General features: G+C 52.8%; 1 protein-coding gene across 2 annotated transcripts in view; it reads right to left on the minus strand.

Moving 5' to 3' along the window:
- The window catches only part of LOC123448584 (peptidyl-prolyl cis-trans isomerase PASTICCINO1), a 60,651-nt gene that overhangs the window by 27,256 nt on the left and 11,178 nt on the right, over positions 1–22,217 (minus strand). For both annotated transcript variants that reach the window (XM_045125537.1, XM_045125536.1), the window contains exon 7: positions 14,361–14,419. In XM_045125537.1, coding sequence (XP_044981472.1) covers positions 14,361–14,419 — 59 coding nt within the window. The remainder of the gene's footprint in view (positions 1–14,360; positions 14,420–22,217) is intronic.

The raw sequence follows: 22,217 nt of genomic DNA on the forward strand, positions 1-22,217 counted from the left end.
CGATCAACATCGAACTTCACGTAGAAAACCAATAGTGAGACTATGGTCTTCTCTGTAAAACATAATTAAGCAACCGTGAGTACAAAGGTACTCAGCAAGACTTACATCAGAACTAATACATATGCATCATTATCAACAAGAGGGTTGTGGAGTTTAATTGCAGCAAGCCAGCTTTGACTCTTGGCTAACCTATACTACGGCTACGAGTACTTTCTTTGAGGTGAGAGAGCGCACAAGAGTCCACATATTCACCATAACATACACCACAATGTATCATATCCCGTCTCCCTACGAGAAGGTCATCCATAGCACTCACACTTATCTTGCGCATTTTAGAGTATCCATTTAAAGTTATCTATGAACCATGCAAGTCTGCAAGTAGTTCATATCCGAGGACGCGGCTATTCGAACAAATCATTAAATCCTACAGGGGTATACTTCTTCACACACTTAGCTCTCACATAGCAGGACATGAACACATCCATTCCGATTCATCGCCCCGATGGATCAGACCCGACAAGACTCTAAGCATAGCAGGCATATTAAGCAAGCATGGATGAGTAAGCACAACAAGGCTCAAGCAGTTGCTACTCATGCTAAGTGGTTTCAACTATTTACTGTGACAAAGACAGGTCATGCAAAGGATTGGGTTCAACTACCGAGAACATGTAACAGTTGAATTTCTCCTAATGAAGTAAAAGAGAGGAGGAGCGAGAGAGTGGGTTTATATCAGTATGCTCAAGGGGGGTTGTTTTACTGGCACATCTAAAGATAACCATGAGTCTTCATCGATGACATCGATCTCAACGTCGAAAATGTTAGAGTTATAATATAAGTCATGTACCCATTTGTACTTATCCCGTTGTATAAGGGGTTTCCTGCATATGTTCCACACCTGTACATGTATATATATCGGCCTATGGCCTCATGAGAATACAAGTTGCATATTCCTAACATGGTATTGAAGCCCTAGGTTCTTTTTTCGCACACGCAACTCGTGCTTCTATCCAATCTCGTCACGTTCTCCCGTCGGATCTGGCTGCTCTCCCGTCGTAGTCTTCCCCGATCCTGCTTCTCTCCCCTCGAAGACCTCCCGGTGGCTGCCTCGGTGTCGCTCCTGCAGGCTCGCCGGTCTGCTACCTCTCCCGCTTCAAAGCTCTGGATTCGACCGGTCTGCTACCTCTCCCGCAGGTCCGCCGGTCTTCTGCAGCCGAACGGCCGTAGTCGCGCCGCCCTCGCCAGTCCGCTGCCGCCGCCCTCTCGAGTCCGCCGTCGTCCTCCACTCCGGCCGCCGGATCTTCTTTGCTCCACTTCGGATCGGCTCTGCTTCTCCTCCAGATCGGATCGGGTGGTGGCGCCGCAGTCCAGGTCGACGAGCTGCTGGCCCTGCACGCCGAGGTCGCGGTCGATGAGGCGCTCGACGTGGACGAAGCGGTCGACGCGGAGCTGGTGGCCCTGCACGCCGAGGTCGCAGTCGATGAGGTGCTCGACGTGGACGAAGCGGTCGACGCGACAGGGGATGGCGATGGCGCCCTGGTGCCTGAAGTCGTACTCGCGCTCGGCCTCGTCGAGGAGGGCCCTGTTGCTGCGTTCCTGCTAGCCTGCTTTGCTCTGCTGCTGCACACGCGCCTGCAGCTGGCTTTACTGCAGCTACTAGGTTGTTGTTCTACAAGCCACGTACATGACATGATCCCCCGTGCTACTCTTCTCCTGCACGTCCATCTGCGTGCTCCTCTGTCTACCTCCGCTTGCATGATACTGCTTTGCCACTCTTCTTTGCTAGCTTGTGTACTGCATCTCGTGCTTCACATGGCCGTTTATCATCGCTTGGCCTGCTGCTACTCTGTTTTGGTCTCTGAAAAAAAAATTACGCTGCTATTGCATCTAGTCTTGAGTTTAGTCTATGCTTCTAGCTTTCTATATTTTTCCGCTGCGTCCACCAAATCCGTCGATGTTTTGTGTTATCACGTCATGCGAGTCCACCATACCTTTGTCCGTCGGCCTTTTCTCCGGTCCTGATCCTTTCTATGCAACTTTTGTGGCCTACTTGCCCTTGTTGTTTTCTATAGGATTGTGTGGACTTCTTCTGCATTGTCGATCTACGTCCATCGTGCCTTATCCGCCGAGCTTCTTTCGCCGACGGTTGTCGTGGACTATGATTTTCTGCACAATGCTTTATTCTCTTGATGTGCCATCTTCTTTTGACAACCCATCTTCTCTTGATACTTATCTTGTATCTTCAAGTGATGCGGTGTCTACCTCTGATGTGCCATCTCTTCGTTCTCTCCTTCGGCGACTCGACAAGTTTTGAAGACTCTTCATGCTACAAGCGACACTCTCAAGATGCGGATTTGGATTATCATTGTTTTTTAGTATTACACTTCTTCAAATGCAATGCTATTGCATACGCTTTGCATTTGAGGGGGGGTGTTAGGAAGTATTAGTATTAGTCTAGGAGTCCTTATTAGTCTATTAGTATTAGTCTAGGAGTCCTTATTAGTCTATTAGTATTAGTCTAGGAGTCCTTATTAGTCTATGTTTACTTTCCTTGCACCTCAAGTCTTGTGTAATATATATATGCCCCTTGGGCCTTCAATAAACATAAGTTGCTTTCCTAACAGTGAGGATGAAGAAGACCACGACGGAGCGATAGGACACGTCTGTGTTACACTATATGTGGATTGCCTAGCCCTTTCCATCAGTTCGGACTTTTGGTTGGTTGGCTAGTGCATGAAGCTTAACATGGTATCAGAGCTAAGGTCTTGAGTTCAAGTCCTGGCTTTCGCAATTTATTAAAAATTGCTGGTAGCCCCCCTTTGTGTCCACGTAGAGGCCTCTTGAGTCATACGTGAGCTTCGCGCGCCGTCACTCTCTTCCGGTTGCACGTTTTGACTTATCTTCCCCGTCACACGTGAGAGGGGGTGTTACACTATATGTGGATTGCCTAGCCCTTTCCATCAGTTCAGACTTTTGGTTGGTTGGCTAGTGCATGAAGCTTAACAGTCTGCGGGGCTCTTAAACGGCGGTGGCCGCGGCAACAGCAATCGACGGCGATGACAGCGCTCGGGTGAGCTCGAGGGCGAGCTTTGAGGAGGAGAGGGGCCAGAGGGACAGGGGAGAGCTAGAGGAGGTTACACAACGTCTCCTAGGCGATCAGATGACCACAAGGAGGCAGCTGCGTGGCAAGCAGGAGCTGACCAGGGGTGAGCGCGCGCTCGATAGTGAGCTGCTCCTACTGGTAGGAGGAAGATGACGGGGAAGGAGCTAGGCTGGGCTACGCAGGTAAGTCCTCTCTTTTTTTAATTCAGTTTTGTGTTTTATTTAATACCTTTGGCACTTATTTAAATTCAAAACTAACTTAAACTTGTGCCAAATTGTTTTGAATAATTTGTATGTGACTATGTGGATTATTTCACACATAGTGAACATTCTGTTTATGGTTTTGAACCATTTTGTTATATTTAAAGTAGCGCAAAAATAATTAAAACAATTTCAACAATATTTTTCTCTGGCTTCAAATATGTCTTTTGAAACCTAAAAATTATTGGTTTGGACCAGTTATTTTATTTGAGGTAAGTCCCATTTGCCAGGGTTTAAGAAGGCCATTTTGGGTTCATTCATTCAAAATTGTTTTGAATTTGGTTTAATCGATTTGGGGTTGGGTTAGGTCGTCCCCATTTCAAGTTTAAGGAAAAGATTAATGTGATGCATGGATGGGGCTGTGAGAGACAACCAGTGGTGGAGCTCTGTGAGGGCCAACCTGGGCCAGCACTCCCCCCCCCCAGCCCATGAGATTTTCTTTGAGTATCCCTTACCATATAGCCCATATAATCAGTGAAATTGGCCCAAAACGTGTTTTGGTCACCTCAGCCCATCGCCCCTCCAGGAATTTGGCCCAAGCTCCGCCATTGTCGACAGCCACCTGATTAGGCAGCCACTTTATGGTTTTGATCAATTGGGGTTGAAAAAGCTCGACAACCCAACATGCCGACATCATAGAGGAGGTCCAGGGTATACTTCCTTTGAGAAAGAGTTAATCCTTTTCCAGACATGGTCACTTCTATACCAAAAAAGTACTTGAGTCGACCAAGATCTTTAACTTCAAAGGTCTTATTCAGACACCCCTTTAACCTTGCTATCCCTCCGTCATCATCACCGGTGATAAATGATATCATCAAGATAAACATCAAGGATTGTTATTTTCCATTCAGAGTGTCTATAAAACAATGTATGGTCACCATTGCATTGTCCATACCCGATGTCATACACCGCCCGTCTAAACTTGTCAAACCAAGCTCTTGGAGACTGCTTCAGTCCGAAAGGGCTTTCTTCAGCTTGCATACTTTGTCAGCAGTCTCGGAAGTCGAGAACCCAGGTAGAATCTCCATGTATACCTCCTCCTGCAAGTCTCCATGCAAGAAGGCATTCTTCACATCAAGTTGGTGTAAAGGCCAGCCAAAATTTGCTGCACATGAGATCAGAATCCTCCCGGTGTTCATCTTTGCTACTGGAGCAAAGGTCTCATAGTAATCAATGTCGTATGTCTGGCTGTGCCACCTCGCCACAAGCCCTTTTTTTTGAGAAAGCGCAAAGGACCTTTGCGTTTCATTATATTGAAAAGATAGAGTTTGTTACAATCCTCCTAGGAGGCAGGATACAAGCATTCTAATGCTACTTAGTGTACATCCCATGTCTGCGGTAGGATAACCCGAAGCCCTTTGGCTCCAGCCCGTGCCCATAAGGTAGCCTCCTCCTTGATTTTTGACATTCGTGCAGCAATGGAGGGTTGTGCCCTGTCAAACACGCAATCCTTGCGGTGCTTCCATACCATCCATGGTAGGAGCAGGGTGATGGATGCCATCCCTTTCCGCTGTGGGTGGGGGGTGTTGTGTCGCGCGCGGTTCCACCAGTCCAGCAGTGAGTCCTCCTGGTTGGGGCATCCTACTGGCAATCGAAACCATGCGAGGACCTCGTGCCAAATCTGTTGGGTGAATGGGCATGCAATGATGATGTGGTGGATAGTCTCAAAGGCCTGGTCGCATAGAAGGCATCGCGGATGGTGCTGTAGGCCGCGACGGGCGAGGCGGTCCGCAGTCCAGCATCTGTCCTGCTGCGCAAGCCAGAGGAAGAACCTAACTTTTGGCGGCGTCCATGCCTTCCATATCATCTTCCAAGCAGGGCAGGTTACCGATCCATGGAACGTGGCCAGGTAGGCAGACCGTGCTGAGTACGCGCCCGTGGCAGTCCATTTCCATATCAGGCGGTCAGGTTCGTCGGTGAGGACGGTGCCCGCGATCATCTGCCAGAGCTGGAGAAACTGCCCTATCTCATGTACGCCAAATATGCCCTGGATGTCGCGGGTCCAACTATTTCCTTGTTGACCTTGTGCGACCGTCCTCTGCTTCCGCCGTCGCTTGGGGCAGCAGGCGTATACCAGTGACGCGATCTCGCTGATTGATCGCCCCTGGATCCAGCGATCCTCCCAGAACAGGACCATTTGCCCGTTTCCCAGCTCCATGGTCGTGGAGGCAAAGAACAGCGCACGCTCGGTGGCTGAGAACTGAAGGTCGAGCCCAGCCCATGCGCGATCTATGTCTGTTTGTGAAAACCATAGCCATCTCAGCCTTAATGCAAGCCCAGCACGCTCAAGGTCGCGTACGCCTAAGCCTCCAAGGGAGATAGGCCGGCATACGCGTCGCCAATTGACATGGCAGTGCCCTCCCTTAGCTTCGGCTCTTCCAGCCCATAGGAATCCTCTCTGTATCTTCTCGAGCTGCTTGATGACTCGCTTGGGCGGGGCGAGCACGAGTAGCTGGTGGATGGGGATCGCGGCGAGGACTGACTTTACCAACGCGAGGCGGCCGGCGCGGTTTGTGAGGTGCGCCTTCCATGCCGGCAGTGCATCGGCAGTCCGGCTCACGACCGGTTGCAGCTGCGCCGCAGTGGGTCGTCGCACCGTGAGCGGGATGCCGAGATATGTGATGGGCAGTTCTACGATTGGGCACCCCAGGTGAAGAACAATCGGTCCAGCCTCTTCTTGGTTGCAGCGTAAGAGTGTTGCGGAGCTCTTACCAAAGTTGACGTGCAGTCCTGACACTCGCCCAAACAGTAGCAGCATCTCCTTGACTGCAGTAATGTCGCATCGCACGGGGTGGCAGAATAGCATTACGTCGTCCGCGTAGAGGGACATTGCTGGGATGGCGCGACGTGGATGTAGCTGTTGTAGGATACCCAGATCAACAGCGCGCTTGACCAGCCTTCCCAGCACGTCGACGGCGAGGACGAACAGCTGCGGCGATAGCGGGTCACCTTGGCGAAGCCCGCGCCGGTGCCATATGGGAGGGCTAGGCTCCCCGTTGACGAGCACCCTAGTGCTTGACGTGGATAACAAGATTGCTAGCCACTCCAGGAATCTATCTCCGAACCCGAACCGGCGCAGCACCTCGAACAGAAAGGGCCAAGCTATGGAGTCGAAGGCGCGCGCTAGGTCGAGTTTGAGCAGCACTCGTGGCGCTCCCAGTTGGTGCAGCATCCGGGCTGATTGCCTCACAAGGACAAAGTTGTCGTGGAGGCTGCGGCCAGGGATGAGCGCGTTCTGGTTGCGGCTCACCAGGTCATTCAGCTTTGGCGCTAGTCGCAAGGACAGAACCTTGGAGAAGGTTTTCGCCACGAGGTGTATCAAGCTTATTGGGCGATAGTCGCCCAGGCTGCTCGCGTCGGCTCGCTTCGGAATCAGCGTGAGGAGGGCCTGGTTGAGCCGGCCAAACCCTCGCCCTCGCATCTCGTAGAGCTGCTGGAACACGGCGACGTAGTCGTGCTGGATAATATCCCAGCAGGCGCGGATGAACTCGGCAGTGAATCCATCCGGGCCAGGTGCCTTCCGGGCCGGCAGTCGCTTCACGGCGTTCCAGATCTCGTCGGCCCCAAAGGGCGCGTCGAGGTCGAGCAGGTCGCGAGGCTCGATGAGCTGCTCCAGATCTAGCGCGCAGTCGCGCTCCACCGGCGTGCCCAACAGCGCGTCAAAGTGCTCGAAGGCCGCCTCCACCATATCCCTCTGGTCCGTAAGAATCCGATCATGAACGTTTAGGGTATGGATTCTGTTCTTCTGCCTGCGGTAGGTGCATTGTCGATGGAAGAACGAGGTGTTGGCGTCCCCGTCCTGGAGCATGGTGATGCGCGACCGTTGGCGTGCGATGGAGCGCTCCAGGGAGGCCAGGCCGAGGTGGACCAGCCTCAACTGCTTGTGCAGCCATTGCTCGCTGGGGGTGAGGATCAGGGTCTCTTGCGCACCATCGAAGCGCAGGCACAGCTCCCTGGCTATCGCAAGCTTGTGTTTCACATTCCCGACGGAGCGCGCACTCCAGCTAGTCAGGCTGCGCGTTGTGGCTTGGAGGCGAAGCGCAAGGCGCCGGAATGGGTCGTCGTCGTGGACAGAGTGCCATGCAGCTTGCACCGTTTCCTGGAAGCCATCGAGGCGTAGCCAGAAGTCTTCAAAATGCAACCGTGGGCGTCCTTTTGGTAGTGGCGAGCAATCCAGGAGCAGCGGGCTGTGGTCCGATATAACGGACGCAAGGCAGCGTAGGTGGCATTCTCCGTGCATGTCCTCCCAGTCGGATGTGCACATCACACGGTCCAAGTGGACCAGGGTGGGCGGTGACTGCCCGCTGGACCAGGTATACCGCCGTCCGTTTAGGTAGATCTCCTTGAGTGCCAGGTCATTTATGAGTCGTCGGAAGCGGCCCATCATGCGCCTGTCAAGATTCCCATTGTTCTTGTCCTCGTCTTTGTATATGAGGTTAAAATCCCCACATACCATCCATGGGCCATTGCAGCCTGCACGCACATCACGGAGCTCTTGCATGAACGCTATTTTTGCCGCGTCATCCTGTGGTCCGTATACCACGGTGATCCACCATGGCGTCCCTGTCACGGTAGAGAGCTTGGCGGAGACAGCGTTTGTGGTGAACAAAGGGTCTGTGATGGACACCACTTTGCTTTTCCACGCTAGGAGGATGCCTCCTCTCGACCCATCGGCGGGTAAGTACGTGTAATCATCGAACTCTGATCCCAACGCCTCGAGGACGGTCGACGAGCAGATCAATGCCATCTTCGTTTCTTGCAGACATACAACCGATGCATTCGTTGTGCCAAGGAGCGACCTAATGCTCGACCTACGCGCGCGGGCGTTCATGCCTCGCACATTTGCCACAACTATCTAAAGGCCGTGATCCATAGACACGAGATCGACGGGCCTTGCGGTGCGACGTGGCTAAGTCGCGACAGTGGCGACGATGGGGTCGGAGGGACTCGACGCTTCCTCGAAGGTAGATGGAATCTCCCGGTCCACCAAGGCAGCGATGGCTGCGAGCACAGTCAAGGGGATGGGCGTGGCGAAGACCCCATCATAGGCGCGCATCTCGGCCTGCGTGATCTTCTGGTCTAGCCCGATGATGCCGAGTGTGCGCAGGACTTGGACCTGCGCCCTTCTCTCCGCGGTCGGAGGAGCGGCTGCCTGTGCAACTTTGGTGGCTGATCTGCCGCGGCGCTGGGTGGGGGAGAAGTTCAATGGGCGATGTCGTGGTCGCCTGTCGGGCGCGGGGAGAGCAGCGCTGAGGTGTTTGGTGGCGGCCGTGAGGAATTCCCCCAGCGTGAGCGCGCAAGGCCTCGTCTTCCGCACTCCTGTGCGACGCATCGTGACCGGAGGCGAAGCGAACCTGCCAGGCGTTGGGGTAGCCGACACGGGTGCAGGCTCGACGTCGATCAGCTGCGGCGTGCATGGCGTCTCGGCCACAAAGCTGGGCTCCTGGCCCAGTAGCGCAAGGGGCCCGAGCGGAGGTGGGCCTGCACCCGGGGTTGCTGCGTCTGGGCCTTCGCATGGGCCATCCTCGTCGGGGTCAATACCAGCCGGTGTGGCGGTGGAGACACCGTTAGACTCGTCCTCCCGCGCCAGGCTGCGTGTGGGCCAGTCTGCAGAAGACTCCAAAACAGTAGCAGGGCGTGACCCAGGCGAATCGCCACTTTGTCCCAACACAGGATCAATGCCAGGGGCGCAGATGGGTCCCGCTGGCTGGGTGTCCGGTACGTCGCTGCAGGGAGGGGGGTCCTCCTGATCCCGAGGTGCGCCCTGGTTGGTCACAGCGTTGCTGGGTCCAATGTGTCCGCACGACCCCGCGCTAGGCGACGGGCGGTTTGAATCGTCTTTGGTCCGGCCCGCAGTCGTGGGTGGGTTCTGGGCCAATGGGTGCTCGCCAGCTGGCGGTGCTTCTGATCCTGTCGGGCAGGGCGCTGTTGGCACGGCAGCTTTCGCAGGAGCGGCCACAGGGGGTGGCCCCTTTGGCTGCCAAACCCGCTTTCCCCTTTTGGCAAAGCGACGAGGGTGTTGGGCCCCGCCACGCTGACCGGGCCAACCGTCCATCTTGTTCCCTGCGTAACGTACGAACGGCGGCGCTGCCGAGCGAGTGGATGGCCAGTTAGAGACGGCCACCCCGTCGGCTCGAAGCGCACGGCCTGCCGTGTGCCAACCGAGGGTGTCGATTGCCATGCCATTTGCACGGCCGGCCGGCGGCGCTTGCGGCCGCGGCGGCAGGCGCGGCCAGGCCCTGGGCCAGTGGCCGGTCGTTGCCCGTTCCAGCCCCTCCGCTGCCGTCGCCAGGGTCTGCGCTATCCCCCGCGCTACGGGCGACCACTCTGTCCACCTCGGAGCGAGAGAGCGCGACCGTGAAGGGGTAGATGAGCGTGCGGACGGAGGGCGCAACGGATGTGGAGCCGGACGGGATGAGCTCAACGATCTCGAGTTCGCCGGAGCGACGAATGAGGCTGGGGTCGTGGGCGCGGCCAGAGAGGCGGAACACGCCTAGGTCTGCGCGAGAGCGCGTGTGTGGGTGGAGGCGCTCGATCCACACGCTGGGCCCGAGGATGTGCTCTGCCGTTGCGAGGTGCCAGGCATGGGCGGGAATACCGCGGAGCTCGAGCTCAACGCGATACTCGAACGCGCCGCAGCCGGCATGAGCGAGCTTGCTCCAGGGACGAAGCGTGAGGGTGAAGTGCAGTCCTCGCACGAAGTGTTCGCCGCGGAGTCGGTCCATGGAGTGCTGGGAGCCGAAGATGATGAGGAAATCCTCGGGGTGGTGGGAGTGGACCGTGAAGTCCCCTTCCTCGAGCTGGAACGAGCGGTACATCTCGCCGGCGACGTCCTCCGGGGTCACCCGCGGCCTGGTTCCAGCGATGGTGGCCACCAGGGCGCGGGACAGCACCACCTCCGCCTCCTCCATCTCGACGGAGCGAGCCATGATGATGCGCGCTGGCACAGGTCCAGCGGCCATCGGCGCTGCCGGAGTTGGGGCCGGAGGGGGTGGGGCTGCAGCTTGGCGTGCGGGAGCAGCACGCGGCGCGGCGGCGGGCAGAGGCACAGGCTTGGCACGCAGGTGGGTCTCGCAGTCGCGGGAAACATGGCCGGGGATGAGGCACCGCCGGCATCTGACATCATTGGTGCAGTCCCTCACCCTGTGGTAGCGGTCTAGGCAACGGAAGCACAGGCCGGCAACCTCCTCTGGGGAGGGGCTGCGCGGGCATGGCGGGCTCGGCGCAGGCGTACGACGAGGCCGGCGGGGGTGTTTGCGCCGGGGATGCTGGAACCCGTCCGCGTCCAGAGTGACCTCGCGTCCGACGCGATGCACCTCGGAGCGGGGTCCCAGGCGGTCCTTGGCGGGGAGCTTGCCCGCAACCGTCGCCGTGGCCGTCGCGGGGCCTGCCGCCTCCGGCGCGGCGGCAGCCAGTCGCAGCGGGGCCGCCGGCGAGCGCGCGACCTCGCAGTACGAGCGCGCCGAGGAGGATTCCCCATCGGACTCGGCCCAACGGCGCTCGCCGAGGGAGACGCGGTCGCCGGAGCAGGGAGGGGAGGCGCTGGGAGACGCCATGGAAGTGGGGTGGGGCTTGGAGGAGCGCTGCCGGCGGGAATCGACGGCGGCGTGGTGGGGGCGGGCTAACCTAGGCTAGGGAGGGGTGGGAGCGGAGCAGAGCGGGGGTGGGAGCGGAGCCATCCAACTTACCTTTCAACCTTTCCTTCTGAATTTTGCTTCACAGTGTATACCCACTTGCAGTTGACTGCATTCTTTCCAGTTGGAAGGGGTGTAAATACCCATGTCTTGTTCCTACACAGAGCTTCTAGCTCTGCCACCATGGCCACCCACCACTTTGAGTCCTCCTAGCCTTCTTCCAGTCATTTGGAATTGACACAGAGAAGCAACAAATGCTTTGTGGGTTGGAGATAATGCTTCATAGAAGACATAATTTTCAATATCATCGTCATCAAACCCATACCGTTTCTCGAGTAGTTCTCCTCAACTCAATTCTCTTTAATTGATCCTTCAGCCTGATCTCCGTCGGAGATGAGATGGAGATCACATCAGTACTACCCTGTTGTTCCGTCAGTGGCTGATCTAGTTGCTCCCCCTCATGTGCAACACCATCACCTCCCTTACGTGAATACACCTTTAGCTACTCTTGCTCTGCTGCCCACCTTGGCACACTACCAGTCTGAGTTGGTGCCCGGTTCCGTGAATACACCTTTAGCTGCTCCTCTTGCTTTGTTGTCGACCTCGGCACACTACCATTCTGAGTCGATGTGCCAACCTGCATATCATCGCAGGAAGCTGAGCCACAGGAGTTACTAACAGTGACTATTGCATATGCATCTGTGTATGCTACTCTCCCCCTCTTGACCTCTCGAGGAAGACATTGGTCAAGTTCTCCCCCTCTTGACCTCTGGAGGAAGACATTGGTCAAGTTCTCCCCCTCTTGACCTCTGGAGGAAGACATTGGTCAAGTTCTCCCCCTCTTGACCTCTGGAGGAAGACATTGGTCAAGTTCTTCAAACAAAACACTGAGATCAGTTTTCTCACCATAAAAAGGTTCCCATTCACGGAACGTAACATTCGTGCTCACAAATGTCCGCCTCTCGGTCGGACTCCAACATTTGTAACCTCTTTGTCCTGAAGAATACCCAATAGACATACACTTGACTACCCAAGAATCGAATTTGTTGACTGATGGCCTATGATCACGAACAAAACAAGTGCAACAGAACACCTGAGGGAGAGGGGGTAGGGGGGTTGGGAATTTATTTTCTGGAAAAACCAGCTCGCACGGTGATTTCATACCCGTCACCTGGGATGGTGGACGGTTGATCAAAAAGGTGGCCGTCATGACAGCTTCACTCCACAGGAACTTGGGCACATTCAGGATGAACACCAATGCCCGGGCAACTGCAGCTAACATGTGTATTCCCTCCCGGTTCGTCGTGCTACAGTCCATGAACCACAGCCCCTCTACACCTCTATCCAGTCCCAAGACTCCTGCCCATCGATCTCTCCTAAATAAGAAACATAACCTTGTCAAGAGTTATTCGGCAATCAATTTGGTCCACCAAAGCACTCAAGGACACTAAGTTCATGGGAAAGCTGGCACATGAAGCACCGAGGATAATTCAATTTTCAGTGTGCAGCTGACTGTCCCAACACCTGTGATGGGCTGGATTGCGCCATCTGCTATGTGAATGGTTTTCTAATGTGTGAGAGAGTGTGAAACATAAGATGTAAACTCATTAAAGTCTCCAGCAACATGTTGTGATGCTCCAGAATCAAGCACCCATTCATAATTTATTTTATGGGCTGCTATTGATGCATGTTCAGTGTCACCCTCATTTGTATAGACAAATTTGGCATAAATGGTAGCAGTCTCCTGTCCTCCTTTTGATTGCTTCCCTTCAGCTGAAGCAGCTACATTTGCCCTGGGAACATGTCAAGAACCACCACTCCCATTCCCACCACCTTCTCTGGCACTAACAAGTGCGCTGAAATAAGTGGGAGTGACTAAAGTTGTTCTTCACTCCACTAAGCTCCTGCTCATTTTCAGGAGCGCGCTGCCTCTGTCGTGTGATCTCTAACATCATATATTCAATAACGCTGCCTCATCTCATTCAGCATTACCGTTTCGTGATCACTGCAAATTTCTCCATCTTCTCGACTTTCACCATGGACACAACTTGTATGATCTTCGTCCTGATCTCTTCCAACCCAATCCTCACCTTTTCTTTCTCGTTGCAGTTTCAGATTCAGCCGCAATGACTCTATTGACAAGAGACTCCATCTCCGTCTTCTCCTAGTTGTGCCACCTCCAGCGCTGCCTCCTTCCATCGCCACCCACCGGAGATGACGATGTTGTCGTGGATCTTATCCATGACAGCGCCTTGAACCAAACTAGACGCCAGAAGACGCAGTCGACAAGCAGGTGGGTTCATTTACTCCTGGCTTTCAAAGGGAAACTGCAAGGGAGGCCCCCAACAGTATAAATAGGAACACAAATTCATGTCCATGAGGACATGAACCCAGAAAGTGGGATTGCATTCACGCCCCCACCAAGTGAGCTAGACTCACTTCCTTCTAGGAGGTGTTTGTTTTAGAGAGCGGCAACGTCAATGGTAAGGGAATCAAATCACCCTGTGATCATGGAGGTAACAGATAATTCTATGTTTTGTTTGGTTGATGGCCGTAAAGGAATCGAGTACCTAGTTTGCTTTGGCCACCAGCGGCAGAAAATGAAAGACAGCAGACCTCGGGGGTGGGGTGGGACGGGGTGTGGTGGAGTCGTCTCTTTCGTGGGCGCCATCGACCGCCGATGGACGCCTCCACTGGACCTACAACAAGGCTAGCTTCCTCCGGCGGCCGCTCACTGATCTGGGACTGCGAAGCACCTCCGGCCGCTCCGCCATCGTCGGTTACATCGCCGACTGCTGCACCGGCCTCGCGGACAGCCACTTCTCTCGGTCTGCCTGCGCACATCGGATGCTCTCCTACATCTTCTCCGCCCCGCCGGTCCAGGGCCAGAAGCGGGACGTGGTCCTCGCCATTGCCGCCTAAACAGGAACGATGATGGACGCAGCGTTCGAGCCATGGTTCGTCCGGTAACGCGACCTGTTTACGTCAGGGGTTGGGCGGAATCAGATTTGAATTGGGCTGTAAACAGTTACGATGGTATGGGTTACCGGGCCGAGCTAACCAAACGCATGTAACGAAATCAGATTACGTCGTAATCGGGTGACGGGTAAAATTGGTCGAACCAAACACATCCCTAGTGTCAGTGGTTTGTATTCCCCTCCTCCCTTCTGTGCAAATTGACCATTATATGTCCTTATCATCAAATGCAACTACTATTTCAGTTTACATTTCAGTTTTTCAGTAATCACATTACAGAAGTCAATTTTGTAGCATTTGGGCACTAACCATGAAGAAATAAAAATTATGTCCTAATGCTGCCAAGAACTGACCAGAATTTATTAGATTTAGAATAAAATAAACATTTACCGTGCTGTCACTTCATATGGTTCTCTAGGTGTTTCCCACCCGTTGCCTTCATCAACTATCTGCCACATTCAAAGGGCAATGATAAGTTTGCCACAATGCTGAAGCATCTGCTCTCATTTACTTGACCTCTTATTGCACAACAAGTAAAGTCTGTTAAACCTTGAATTCATACAGCTCGTCAAAAATGAACTTCAACCTTTCAATCCCTGAAATCGGTACCCTATACTCATGGATCCCAGTCTGATCTTAACCCTATACCAGTTTAGATCAATTTGACACACATAAAAAAATCCCACTGAAATAAGGCTCTACTCTCACTGACTAGATGGAGCCACATGTCATTTCCTGGTATCTTCTCCCCCAAATCCCCTTCGTCCTCTCCACCTTATTTACTCGCACACAACCGCTACCCCACCTCCGGTGGCTCGCCCCGGGCAGCGCCCCACCTATCTCGCCAACAGGGACCGGGTCATCTACTAGCAGCGACGAGCCGCGCCGGAGAGCATCCTGTTCGACCCGGGCCACTCCATCACCGACCTGACGCGTTCCCAAAACGGAGAGAGGGGGATGATGAAAACACGAAGGTGGAGTACTGGAGTTGACCGCAAACATGCCCATGGTGAGCACGGATGGTGATAACGGGAGGTATTTGTGACGAGGGCGTTGCTGCTGCACGAACAAAAACTTTATGAGGAGAAGATCAAGAGCACGGCAAGAGGAGCGCATGGATGCGGGGAATCGTGGCTTAACCTACCATCGGAGGAGACTGGCCGTGCTGAATTGATCACCGGAGTCGAGGAAGATGGTGGTCGAGTTGGTGTTGTAGACGTCGAGAGCGGCAGCCATCGGTGTGATTTTCTTCGGCTCGTTGATGCAATCCTCCCGATGAGACGAATCACTCAGACAAGCACCATGGGGTTGACAAATGCAGCTCGACGGTCGGCCATAATGTCTCCCATGATAGTGCAGCGCACACCAGTCACCAGTCACTACCATGACTCCTCGAGTTTCATACGTTTACTTTCCGGCCGCACACACTGTTGAAATATGGGGTGGGCTTTAGGCCCATATAACAGTTTCAGACAAATCTCTAAGGGCCCATGTAGGTGTCATGACAAGGGAATGGTGGGAATCTTAGTACCACCCCGCTAGTGGAGAAGGAGTTGGACCTCCTTATAAGGGATTCTCTTCCATATGCTATTGGAGCTTGAGAAGAGAAGTGGCCCTCGTGCACTAGTCCTCCGCCACCCGTCACTCCTTGTTGCACCACTCCGCAGGATTGAGCCGAGCCGAGCCGAGCTCATACCTATGCGCTTATTTTTGCCGGGATTCGTGCACTCCTCCTTTTGTTGTTGTTGCCACCGGCGACTCCATCCTGTTCACCGCGTACACGGTTGACGGGAGAGCAAGCCTCCGAAACCCCGCCTCTCCGGATCCTGTACGGGAGAGGGGCAATTAGGTTTTTGGGAGCGATCCTACGCAACCGCTCGCCTCCGTTCGACTGCTTCCACTACGTCCATGCCGTCGTCCTCACCATGTCTCAGCCATCCGAAGCCGACAAGAAGGCCGCCGAGGAAGTTGCCGCCTCTACGGCCAACTGGCCTAACGAAGGGTATAACTCCCTTATCCCGCTTATTACTACTATATTAGCCATGCTAGTGATTTGCATAGATGTTTCTACTATCTGTCTATTATGCGATAATATAATCAAATATCAGTATGTGTTTAGTACTCCCTCCGTTTTTCTTTTGTTTGCGCATAACTGCTAGGCCGCATTACCAAGGAGTGCATGTTTGGGTTTTTCTTGGACTGTTTTACCCCTGTTTTGATGTCAAATGTGTTAATGTTAGAAGAATAGCAACTGATCTTATTATGAGGGCAAAGCCATCATATATACACATACATGAGAAAGTCAAAAGGCTACAAGAGGATACCAAGAGACAAGAATGCAAAAGGCCAAAAGACATTACTAGTATAACTCTAACACACACACACCCCCCCTCAAACTCATGGTGGGTCCACAACACTGAGTTAGGAGAGATGAAATCCATGTTGCGCTCTAGTCTGAGCCTTCGTGAAGAAGTCAGCTAGTTGTTAACTCAGAAGGCACATACTGAAGAACAACAACATGTTCCTGCACAGCAACACACACATAAGAAGCATCAACACCAATATGCTTGGTAAGCTCATGCTTCACGGGGTCCCGCACAATACTGATAGCAACTATGTTGTCCGACAAGACAGTGGTAGGTGTAATAGCAGAAGCACCAAAATCCTCCAGTAACCATCGTAACCAAGTCACCTCTGCTGTTAGAAGAGCCATATGCTCGCAGCTCCGCCTCTGCACGGGAAAATGCAATTTGTTTCTTCGTCTTTCAAGAAATGAGAGAACCACCAAGAAAAACACAGTAGGCAGAAAGTGAACAGCGATCCGTAGGATCACTAGCCCACGTAGCATCCGAATAGGCCTGGAGCTGGAACGAGCTGGAACGGGGAAAAATCGATGAGGGATCGTTCCACGAAGATATCATAAAACACAAAGAAGGTGACTATAGTGAACTGAAGTGGGAGCAGAAACAAATTGATTCAAAATATGGACAGAATAGAAGACATCTGAACGAGTGACAGCAAGATACACAAGACTCGCAACAAGATGACGATAACGCGTCAGATCAGACAAGGGCTCACCATAAGAAGCACGAAGGTGAAGATTAAGCTCCATAGGAGTCTCAGCAGTGCGCTCATCACTAAGAGCCGCACGAGTAAGAAGATCATGGATATAATTTTCTTGGGAAATAAAAAAGCCATCAGAGGTGGAGGATACCTCAATCCCAAGAAAATAACGAAGAGGACCAAGATCAGACATAAGGAACTGCTCACTAAGACAAGCCTTGACAAAGGCAATGTACTCAGAATGGTCGCCGGTGATGATCATGTCATCAACATATAGAAGAATAAGAGTGCAACCACGAGCAGAAAGGTGAACAAACAACGCTGGATCGTGATCACTGGGCGAAAACCAACAGCAGTGACCAGAGAGGCAAAACGCTCAAACCAAGCACGAGGGGCTTGCTTAAGGCCATAGAGAGCGATGAAGACAGTAAATCATGCCATCGGGAACGGAATACCCAGGTGGTGGCTGCATATAAACCTCCTCGCACAACTCACCATTAAGAAAGGCATTTTTGACATCAAGCTGAGACACAGACCAGTGGCGAACAAAGGCCACAGCGAGAAGTGTGCGGACGGTGGTCATATGAGCTACAGGAGCAAAAGTCGAACAATGGTCATATGAGCCACAGGAGCAAAAGTCTCATCATAATCACGACCATGCTCCTGCTGAAAGCCACGAGCCACAAGACGAGCTTTATAACGCTCAAGAGAACCATCAAAGCAAGTCTTAATCTTATAGACCCACTTACAAGTGATGGGACGGACACGGAGAGGAAGAGAAACCAAATCCCATGTGCCGTTGCGCTCAAGAGCGGCGAGCTCTTCTGCCATCGCAAACTGCCATTCAGGATGAACAACAGCATCACGATAAGAGGTAGGCTCAAGTACAACCGAAAGGCCATATCGGCTAGGAGAATAGCGGTCAGGAGGAGGGCAAGGCCGATCCCAAGACCATAAGCCGGCTGGGACGAGAAAGATGGCGCACCAGAAGTAGATGGCACGTCAATAGATTCATCCACAACACGTCGACGACGGGTATAATGAAAAGGAGAAGTGGGATGAGAAGGAACTACCGATGGTGATGGAGATGGAGAAGAGATTGGTGATGAAGGTGGAGTGTCATGCAATAAGGGAGGAGAAGAAACCATAGGAGAACACGGTGTCGGATCTACAATAGTGGGACGAGGAGTAAGAATATGAGGCTCAGAGAGAGGTGTATTGGGAAACGTGAGAATAGAGATATCCTCTACTGAGAAGGTAGAAGAGGATGGTCGTGGGTAGAATGGACGAGACTCATCAAAAGACACATCCCTAGAAATACGCATCCGACGACCGACGGGATCCCAACACCGATAACCCTTATGTTCATCACTGTATCCCAAAAAAAACACTCAACAGACAGAGCAGTGAGTTTGGTGCGTTCTCGGGGGGCAAGGAGAACAAAACAAACACAACCAAACAACCGAAAAGTAGAATAGTCAGGAGAATGATCAAAAAGATGCTCTAGAGGAATACCTCCCTGTAGAGCAAATGAGGGTTCAATGTTTATGAGATGTGGCGGTGGAGACAGCCTCAACCCAAAAATGAGGCGGAAGAGAGGCGGCAATCATCATCGCATGAGTTGTCTCAAGAAGGTGACGATGCTTGCGCTCGGCCACGCCATTCTGAGCGTGAGCACCAGGACAAGAGAACTGAGCAAGAGTACCCTGCTCAGCAAGAAAACCACGCAACATTTTGGAGATATACTCGTCTGCAGAATCAGCACGAAACACACGAATAGGTGTAGAGAACTGAGTGTGGACCATGGCAGCAAAACGCTTATAAATAGAGAAAACCTCGCTACGAGACGACATAAAGTAAAGCCAAGTGTAACGAGAGAAATCATCTATAAAAATAATGTAGTATCGATGTCCCCCTTTGGAAGCGAAGGGAGCCGGTCCCCACACATCAGAATGAACTAAATCAAACGAGCGTTGAGACACTGACTCACTAGTAGGATAAGGTAACTGAACCTATTTACCAAGCCTACAACCATGACACTGCAAAGAGACATCTCCTGAGACAGGCCCCAGAAGACCAAGACCACGACGAACTAAGACGATAGTCGAGAACCACAAAGGTGACCAAGTCGATGATGCCACTGCTAGAAGGAGCTGGTAGTTGAAGCGGCGAAGGCAGATGTACTGGTAAGTGTGGCGGCAGCGGAAGGAACATGAGGCCAGTCTAACTCCCAAAGCCCTTGAGAGTCAAGGCGGCGAGGGCCAGCACCAACCAAAGCCTTCGTGTGACAATCCTGGACAGTACAAGAATCAACATCAAGAATGACGCGACAGCCAGAATCAGTAAGCTGACTGGCAGAGAATAGGTTCATGGTAAGGCGCGGAACATGAGTATTGAAGTGTATATGTCGATTGCCTAGCCCTTTCCATCAGTTCGGACTTTTGGTTGTGTTGGCTAGTGCATGAAGCTTAACATGGTATCACAGTCCAAGGTCTTGAGTTCAAGTCCTAGCTTTCACAGTTTATCTAAAAAATTGATGTTGTCCCCCTTTGTCCACGTATAGGCCTCTTAAGCCATACCTCTGAGTCTCTCCACGTGTTGACTTTCCACGTCACATGTGAGAGGGGGTGTTGAAGTGTATATGTGGATTACCTAGCCCTTTCCGTCAGTTCGGACTTTTGATTGCGTTGGCTAGTGCATGAAGCTTTACAATGAGAAACATTTGGAACATAAAATGAAGTGGAAAGAGTGCCTCTACTAGCAACATGAAGAGGAGTACCATCAGCAGTAAGAACAATAACAGAATGATCGAGAGGTCTAAGTGAGGACAAGACAGAAGAATCGGAAGACATATGAAATGAAGCTCCAGAATCCAGTACCCATGGGGATGTACCTGAATGTGTAGGCGGTGGTTGCTCAACGCTAGAAACATGAGTCACAGAGCCTGCAGTACCTACCGAAGAACCTGAAGCAGCAAGCTGAAGTTCCACAATATCCTACTCAGTAAAGGAGACAGTAGACAACATCAAGGAAGAAGCACGAGCCCCGGAAGAAGAATTGCTCCCTATTACGCATATCACGCTTCTTCTTGAAGCAATCTTACTCGGAGTGACCATCTCTGCTACAGTAGCCACAATGGGTACAAGGACGAGAGTGGTCCTCTCTACCCAGAGGAGTGGACAGTAACAGCGGAGCACTGGAGCGAGAAACCACTGGTGAAGTAGCAACTCGAGCAGCAAGCACAGAGGGAACCTCAAGCAAACCAGCACCATGGAGGTGAGTCTCCTGAGCACGAAGCTCAGAAAGCACCTCAGAAAGAGGCACACGGCCACGAGCAAACAACTGAGCACGACGAGGCTCAAACTCTCCACGAATTCGAGACAAAAACTCATAGACGCATGGAACTCCATGTCTGACCTGACAGTCTGGCAGCATGGGAAGTACCACAAACAGTAGAACGAAGAGAGTCAAGTTGACGCCAGATAGCAGAACTCTTAGTGTAGAACTCATCAATAGTAGAGTCTCCCTGCTGAAGAGCATGCTCCTGACGGACCACTGATAGATAAAGAGCATCACCCGAGAGTAGACAGCGCTGACGAAAATGAGTCCACATCTCGAAGGCAGTAGTGAGCCCCATAAACTCAGAAGCAAACTTAGGTAAAACACTGGGAGTGAGGACCGAGCATCATCATCACACCACTGAGTGTAGGCAGCCAGATCATCCCGGTAAACAGAAAGAGCATCCGAACAATCCAAGACCTGCTGATTATAAGCAGCCTCCGCATCATCATCAGCAATTCTGGCTGCATTCCTATCAGCATCAGAAGCATCTGCGCCAAGATCCGGTGGCGTCGGTGGTGGGGTGGGAGCCACAGGAAGAACTGGACGCGCAGGACAACGGACCTCACCGAAAAGAACGCCCCAGAGGCGAAGACCACGCATGTGAATGCGCATTAAGGCAATGAACTCGATGTAGTTAGCCCCATCAAAAATCAAGTGATAGCGCGGAATGGCAACATAGCCTGACACTGTCAAAGAGATGGTGCTCTTTTTTTCTTTTTTTGGGATTAGCAACAAAGTCAAACACAACAGCCCAGGAGCGCAAGACAACCAGATCGACCGATCAATCTGCCAGCACACGCACCACACGCACGCGACCAGGCAGGCAGCCACAGAAGTCACCGCAGACACGATGGGGCAGGACGGGCGGCCGGCGACGACGGGTGGAAGGGGCCGGCGAGCGGCGACGAGCGGCCGAAGCCGGAGGAGCGTCGGGCCGCGGAGGAGCTTCGGGCAGCGGACGGAGGAGTGCAGGACCACAGAGGAGCGTCGAGCAGCGGCCGGTAGGAGCGGCGGGCGGCGGCCGGAGGAGCGTGGGGCGGAGGCCAGAGGAGCAGTCGGACGCGGCCGGTCTAATCCCATCGTAACAGGGCACTCGAGGCGGGCGCTCCACCTGCGGGTCGACGGTAAGGGTGCCGAGGCGGGAGCGATTGCCTCGTCTGGAGCGGTTGCTGCCGATCTGCAGGGGACTGGCGACGGGAACCGGCGGATGAGGATTTGGAGATGATGGGCGGGGAGCAGCAGCAATAGAGAGCTGTACGCGAGGGATGTGAGAAGCAGGCATCGGCATGGAGCAGCACGGCCGATTGGTGGGGCGAATTGGAGCGCCCAGAAAAAATCCCTAACCTAGGCTCATGATACCATGTTGATGTTAGAAGAATAGCAACTGATCTTATTAGCAGGGAAAGGCCATCATACATACACATACATGAGAAAGCCAAAAGGCTACGAAAGGATACCAAGAGACTAGAATGCAAAAGGCCAAAAGACATTACTAGTGTAACTAAGAAAATGCACGTTGGGAACCAACGCGCTGTAATTAAGCTCAAGCAATTGATTGGCTCGCCCAGCTCGTGCTCCTGCATGTCGCTCGCCTTCTCATGCATGTGTTCATTAACTGCTCCACTAATTGCTCTGGCATGCATCGGATTCGCTAGTAGTAAAAGTGTTTGCTGCGTGGGAAGCCAAAAAGTCAGCGCAAAGTTGGAAGGAAATGGGAAAAAGGCTAGCGGGCAGAGTAATTGGGGAAAAATAGAAAAAGCTTAGATGGAGACTAATAAAAACGGAGGGAGTACTGTCTACGTCATGCCCATGATTTATTCTTGGATTAATTTAATCAAAAAT

Source organism: Hordeum vulgare, chromosome 4H (genome assembly GCF_904849725.1).
Source record: "Hordeum vulgare subsp. vulgare chromosome 4H, MorexV3_pseudomolecules_assembly, whole genome shotgun sequence".
Lineage (NCBI taxonomy): Eukaryota > Viridiplantae > Streptophyta > Magnoliopsida > Poales > Poaceae > Hordeum > Hordeum vulgare.